Source organism: Mytilus edulis, chromosome 5 (genome assembly GCF_963676685.1).
Source record: "Mytilus edulis chromosome 5, xbMytEdul2.2, whole genome shotgun sequence".
In the NCBI taxonomy this organism is placed as follows: domain Eukaryota; kingdom Metazoa; phylum Mollusca; class Bivalvia; order Mytilida; family Mytilidae; genus Mytilus; species Mytilus edulis.
The window spans coordinates 43,465,340-43,473,067 of NC_092348.1; the positions used below are offsets into that span (position 1 = coordinate 43,465,340).

Here is a 7,728-nt window from a genome sequence, read left to right on the forward strand (position 1 = left end):
AACGGTTGAGATCATTATCAACAAAATCGATCCCAAACTTCCTTAAATGGTATTGAACCTTCTGAAAAAAATCATAAAGATCTATTCACTTAAACTAAAGTTATAATCCGGAAACCAATGTGTCTTTGGACGACTCAGACGACGACGATTACATACAAATGTACATGTACCATGCATTACGATCCCCAAAAAATTTTGCGGTCGTGTAAAAACCTGCATGCCATAGATTTGTGATTTGTTTGACGTTTATGACATCATATTAGCCATAGATTAGGAATTCGCATGAATTTGTCATAGATCTGGAACCCACCGTCGATTTAAGTCCTACACATATATACATGTATGTTTGTACAAACGATAGAAATGACGAAGAAACCAAAAGTCTTAGTAAATGTCTAAAATTTACACACATTTAGCCTTAATTTAGAACGTGCGGGTATATTTGTTTTTATTACGTAGGTGTATTTTAGTGAACAATTATTAGCTTGTATATACGAATACGAAAGTTTATTGATTCGGTTCACATATAAAAATACAAACATAGTACACTCGAGCTTTTTATCGAAAATAGAATAACATAAACACAACATTCAAACACACAGCATGCAGACAGGATATATAACAGCACAGGCATATTAAAATGCATGCAAAGCACTACTAAAATACACATCTAAACAAGCCAAAACTGAGGCACCACTAAAATTAAGCACAAATAAAAAATAGCACACATGCAAACATTTAAGACATAATAGCATGTAAGAGCAACTTCTAAAATATGAAAAAGCTTGTGTACATTGTATGCAAATTTTCATAAAACAAAATCACTGTGGGATAAAAAAATTTTTAATAAAAATGCCCTTATGAGACGGGCCATAGCATCGGTTTCAGCGGAATTCTCTGCGAAGTGGTTAAGAAAGTCCTTTTGTAAGTTATATCAAAACAAAATCGAGCCCAGTACAAAGGTTTATCGTTTTGATTTTGTAGTCACAAGTTATAAAATTGAGAATGGAAATGGGGAATATGTCAAAGAGACAACAACCCGACCATAGAACAGACAACAGCAGAAGGTCACCAACAGGTCTTCAATGCAGCGAGAAATTCCCGCACCGGGAGACGTCCTTCAGCTGGCCCCTAAACAAATATATATACTAGTAGTAGTTCAGTGAAAATGAAGGCCATACTAAACTCCAAATTGTACAAAAGAAACTAAAATTGAAAATAATATAAGACTAACAAACAGTACATATAGTGTACTATCATAATAGATATGAGAAGAACATAGGTATGCTTTTAAAAATGATGCAACAGGTCAAACATATTTAACTATAGATCAAGGCGATCATGAGCACTGGTTTATTCGGAACATTTTTCTAAATGCCAATAATGCAACTCTTTAGCCTGGTTCTCTACCTTTCAATATACGGGTATTTGAGTCCTATGTTGTTAGAGCCAAAACAGATAAAGGACAGGAAACCAGTGTATGCTACTCTTATATTCAAAATAAAAAAAATCGAGTGTTTGAAACTACTGTCCTAAAATAAACAAATTGTTTGTTTTGTGATTTGGTGGATTTTTTGTTGTTGTTAAGTTTTTTTCCGGGGGGGGGGGGTCATTTATTGTTGTCTAATTGGCGTAATCATAAAAATATCCTTCAATATATTTTCAATTTTTATTCTTTCTTATAGTTATTCTCTATGTCATGAAGAAATGGCTCAATCTTAAATTACAAGACTGCACTTATTTTCTAAAGCTATAACGAAACTATCTTCTTTTCGATGTACTGTATGTAGTATACTATAATATATGGTGCTTCTCTTTCGCTGTGTAACCAAATAGACTAAATATGCAAAGTCCATTCATTTTCGCAATGGCATTGTTAGTTATTTTTGACTATTGAGTTTGTTAATGAACTTACTTTTGGTATCTGTTATATCTTTTTCTTACGAGATCTTACGAGATCAAAACTGACATTTTTATAGTAGTTACACGGCATGATATTCTTTTAAAGTGTGAGTATAATTATTCATTGTTATACACTTACAGATGGAACAACAAATAGTTTGCTTAATGGTTTAAAAATAACTGCCTTTTAAACGTATCTCATATGTCCGTCGAACAGAAATATAACATAGAAACAGAGATAAATAGCTACCAGGCACCAAATATTCATCTTTTATTTGGGATAATTTAGATAATGTTACCAACAAAAATTTCAAATTTTCAAATGCAAAAAAAAAAAAGAGGTTTAGAGGTGTAGTTAAACTGATAATTTATTTCTTCATGTAAGAAGGTTAAATCACCATTGATTTAAAAACAAATCATTTTTAATTGATAAAAAATTGACATAACTCGTTTGACCATAGAACCCCCCCCCCCCCCCCCCCCCTAAGATGAAAATGGTTGATGCCTATTTTATTGTTTTCAAAATTGAAATACTAGCGATTAAGCAAGTAAACAAACAAATTATAACAATTATAGTAATACATTGTAGTAAATAACAATAACATATGAAATGACAATAGTAAAAGTCACATAATTTCTTCGACAAAATTCAGTATATCATAGACAGAAGGTCTAAGTAGAGGAATTGAGGATAAACATTTATGTGAAATAAAAGAGAGTTCTTGTAAAGGTATATTTTTGAAAATCCAACCCAGCGCAAATACTTCGGACGATTCGGATGTTTCCTCTCCATGTTTTATTTCAGGAGCGAGATGGTTGTAAATAATTGCTTCTTCGGTGGTCATCGGAAATCTCTTTCCGTGCATATAACTAGCATGGCCCATGTCAATAAAAGTTAAACGACATTCATCCGTGTTTATATTTACTAAAACATTGTCTGACTGTAAGTCGTTGATCAGAACACCTTTCTCATTTATAGACTTTAAACCAAATGCTAGTTGATATGCGATGTTGAACCATTGTTGTTTGGTGATAAAATGAGGTTGTCTAACAATAAGTTGATACAGTGTTGAGTTCTGCACCAACTCTTGGACAATTCCCGGATGGTTTCCTTCTGAGGTTCTTTGTAAGATACCAAACAGCTTGGGTGTAATTCCTGTCGTCTCTAACATTTTCAGAAGCCCTGCTTCCGCAGATATCCCTTCGAGGTTGTCAAACGGTTCTTTGAAAAGTTTTGTAGCAACGCTTTTAAAACAATTGTTTATAACAACTCGACCTTCAAAAACAGCTGACGTTACACCTGTACCCAAAAATTTGTACTCTTCGGCTCTTGTGTCAACTTTTGTAAATATTATGTCCTGAAGTCTTATATCTTGAATCCGTGATCTTGTATAAGGGCATATTAAACAATGTGTTTGTAATTTTGATTCCCCCATTCCACATATAAATAAGGAAGGGGGCGGAGAAAATCTCCCTGGGGAAACCATAAGTGCCGTCTTTGATGGTCTTGGACTTGTATCTACGAAGGCACCATCAATCTTAGATAAAACAGTACTGCTATTATCAAGCTTTTTACTGATTAAATATGTTGATGCTTTTGATGTTGATGTATCAGAACTAAATATAACAGGTGATGGCGTATGTGTCCTAGTGACTCCATTGTAAAATCGTTTCATAGAAGTTGGATCAATAGGAGCAGGTGACATACATGTATGCACATATCGACAGAAAGTAGTAATTAGGTTAGTTGAAGTACTTGTACATTTATCAATGTGCTTGCATAGTTCAGAGGTTGACGTGGAACTGTCGTTGCTGCATGAAAGATCAAAAGTTGAAGTAAAAATGTCGTTGGAATATAACAGATCAAAAGTTGAAGTAGAGTTTTCGTTGGTATACAAAAGATCAGAAGTTGAAGTAGAGTTGTCGTTGTAATATGAAAGATCAAAAGTTGAAGTAGAGTTTTCGTTGGTAAATAAAAGATCAGAAGTTGAAGTAGAGCTGTCGTTGTAATATGAAAGATCAAAAGTTGAAGTAGAATTTTCGTTGGTATATGAAAGATCAAAAGTTGAAGTAAAATTGTCCTTGGAAAGTGAAAGATCAGAAGTTGAAGTTGAAGTGGTAACGAAGGAAAAAAGATCGGAGGTTGAAGTGGAAGCAGAAAAAGCATTTGATGAAACTTTTGACCATGCTAGATTAGAGAGGATATTGCTGTTTGGTGTAATACTACTATCTTTTGAGACCTAAAAGAAAGAATAGTAATACACTGACATCATATTTAAGAAATTGAGATATTGCATCAAGCATCATGTTATAAAAAGAAAGGGACCAGAAAGAGTAGGTACATGTTTGAAATAGAAATACAAAACTAATATTAAACCCTCACATTTTTTATTTTCTTTTAATTATTTCAGATTTTGTGAAAAGGTAAGGCAAAAGAGCAACGGGGTAATTAAAGATTTAGTGACAGTATACAACTATCGGAATATGTTAAAAGCGAACTATGATAGGATTGTCACATTTTTCTATCCCATAAAATAAAAACTTATTTTTATTCATTGCTAGTATGCAATTTGAACTTCTTGTTCTTACTCTATGGACAAAAGGCACAGTGGACAAAATAGATCATCTAGTATACAAATGAAAAATAATTGGTAGAATATATAAAGAATAAAGAATACGGGAAAATAAAAAAAATTAATAGAGAAAACACGGTTAAAAAAAATGATGAAATGAAGGACGCCAGAGGCGGATCCAGCCATTTTAAAAGGAGGTCCAAACCCAGGACAAAAGTAGAGGGGTTCCAACTATGTGCTCCCATTCAAATGCATTGATCGTCAAAAAAGGGGGGTTTGAACTCCCGCCCATCCCCTGGATCTGCCACTGGACGCATATCAAACGTAACTATTAAACTGTTACTTACCGATGAAATTAATTTCTTCGCTTTTGTAGAAAAAGCAAGGCAACTTTTTAGTTCTGGTCTTGTCGTATATTGGCACAAATAAGCAGGAGACGAGTATCTGGATAGGATGTCCAAAATCATTGTAGATGCTGTTGTAGACACGTCCGACTTTTGCAAAGCAAGAAATGAATATGACGGGAGAGCGTCGCATGTTTTGCTTTTTATTTTGGGGCGGTAGAATCTACGTTATTATGACGGCGACGTCGTACCAGACTCAAGCTAGCGACCAATCCTAGCGACCAATCAAGCTAGCGACCAATTCTAGCGACCACTAAAGAACACAATGAGAATCAACTTGTCAAAGAATCATAATGTGGTATATGAGAAAACCACAAAACGACATAATGAAACAACGTTCTGTTAAAAATAGGATATGGCTACCAATACGGTTTATATTGGGTTTTTTTCCTTTAAATAACTAGTGATATCCATCATATCGAGTCAGAAGGGACACTACAACATCATTGTCGTCTGTAGCCTAATGTACTGACTAGTTTGCTTGCTAAATGTCTGCATCAATATAAATCAGTAAAGGGAGAACGTCCCAGAAAATCGTAAAGAGTCAAAATATCGTAATTCTATAGAAAAACAAAGGAGATAGCATAGGCGGATTTAGAGGGGGGCCAGGGGGCCCGGGCCCCCCTTTTTGGGAAAAAATGTGGTTGCTTATATAGGGAATCATTGAAGCGTGACTGGAGCGGGCCCCCTCTTAGGTCAGTCAGTGGGCCCCCACTTATGAAAAATTCTGTATCCGCCACTGGATAGGGTATCTTTAATCAGCAAATGCACAGCGAAAAATACACAAAAAGCAAAGGAACAATCTTTTTAGCGAACTATTTTTATTCCCCTACATAAACACATACTTTATGTTATTATATATGTATTTATAGAATGGAAAGTGCGCTCCTCTACGTATTTTACTCTATAGAGAAGGACATATACTATATTTTGAGGTCTTTTTTACGTTTTCTCGGTTTTCCAAACTCTTAACCGAGATGGTAAACAAAAATCAGGAATTGCAAATAAACTATTAAAAACGGATCGTATATCCCCCAATCACATAATAGTTATAAACGAGTAATTTACGGATACGAAATGAGAATAAAAAGTAAACGAATTAAATTAGAAAGAAAACAACAGTGTTTGTCTACGATGATTTTCTCGCACAATTATTTTCCATGTTCAGAGAACCGTAAATAATTTTAAAAAGAACATGTTTTAATAAACATGTGTACCTAGTTTGAACTTGATCTGACAACAATGTCGTCTTAGATTCAATCTATTACAGTATAAATGGATGGATACACGGATAAACGAACGAACGAACAAACCCACACATCAGATAACATATTAGGCAGCAACCATTTGATTTTAGGGGGGGGGGGGGGGGGGGGGGGGGGGCTATGGATTTTTTTGGAAAAAAAAGTTTGTTTCCATTTTTGGGAGAAAACAAAAATTTGTTTCTGATCCTGAGAAAAAAAAATGTTTGTTTCACCCTCAGCTGCCACTATATGTAATGCTAAAATTGAAAGAAAAAAATTGTTTTCGACTTCTCGCCAAAAAAAATAGATAGTTTGTCCAGAAAAAAATCCATAGCCCCTCCCCCCCCCCCCCCCCCCCCCGAAAATCAAATGGTTGCTGCCTTACGGTCTTTACTGTTGTAGGCGTAGCATAGAATAACTATTTAATGTGAGTATACTTAAACTCGTTCCTGTGTAAAATGTATAAGCTTTCAAATAAACGAAATAAGAAATATCGTATGTTCGAAAGAATTAGTATATACTGGCTTTCTATACAATCGGCATGCTCAAATAGTCCGAGTACACAGTTATCGTCCTTTGATTTTTCGTTGTCCACGAATATAGTCCTTAGTGTGGACAGTGTGTTATTTGCAATTTTTTTTTATACCCCTTCCAAATGTATTTCTTCATGTTTTATGCCTCAAATAGCAAGTAAGGGGGATTAAAGCACACTGTAAAAAAAAATTGGGTCATGAATTTTAAAGTAAAGTAGTGATTTGGTCCGGTTAATTAGAAAAGGTTAAAAGGTAGCACATCGGAAGCTTTCGAAAGATTTCAGGACCCCCTTAACATAAAATTGTCCATATTTGGAGTTAGAGCCAAGGAATTTTTCTTTAATATTTGGGTGCTATTGAGAAAGTGTAGGTGGGATTCAATTCCCAGAAGGTTTTAACCCCCAGAAATCATTTCAGTTGGCCCTGCTCTGATTTATTACCTTTCATTTGAGCCATGTCCGGTGGCGAACTTTACCGTATGAAGCTTGCGAGGCCTGCCGAAAGAATGTACGTTGGACACGAAAAAAAAACAACATCGCCACGTGTGGGAAAAAACTTTGCCGTAGGGAACTGTACAGAAAGATTGAAAAATGAGCCCATACCCATAACTGTATAGGTACCTCAGACTTTGGATGGCCAGTGAAGTCTTCAGATGCACTTTCCCACCCAGGGATTGATACGAGTTGAAGATATGGATAATACCTTTCAATCTAACCACCTGCGGTAAAGAACTTTGCCGTAGGGGGATGGGAGTAAAGCGATTGCTGCCACCACCCATAATGGACCAAAATGAGAAATTGAGTATGTTGTTGTCAGCTTCCGGTGCACTTTCCCACCGGGGGATTTTCATGAATAAAAGGGTCTGGGACAAGCTTTTAATCCCACTAGGTGTGGGAAAAAACTTTGCCGTAGGGAACTGTACAGAAAGACTGAAAAATGAGCCCATACCCATAACTGTATAGGTACCTCAGACTTTGGATGGCCAGTGAAGTCTTCAGGTGCACTTTCCCACCCAGGGATTGATACGAGTTGAAGATATGGATAATACCTTTCAATCTAACCACCTGCGGTA

General features: G+C 35.5%; 1 protein-coding gene across 1 annotated transcript; it reads right to left on the reverse strand.

Moving 5' to 3' along the window:
• Positions 1 to 2,402: 2,402 nt before the first annotated feature.
• Positions 2,403 to 5,022, reverse strand: LOC139523741 (probable serine/threonine-protein kinase DDB_G0272092). Its single transcript, XM_071317993.1, has 2 exons — positions 4,823 to 5,022; positions 2,403 to 4,142 (listed from the first exon to the last, which is right to left on the reverse strand). The coding sequence occupies exons 1-2, from the start codon at positions 4,940 to 4,942 to the stop codon at positions 2,529 to 2,531; spliced, it is 1,734 nt and encodes a 577-aa protein (XP_071174094.1). The 5' UTR covers positions 4,943 to 5,022; the 3' UTR covers positions 2,403 to 2,528.
• Between the last annotated feature and the right edge of the window lie 2,706 nt (positions 5,023 to 7,728).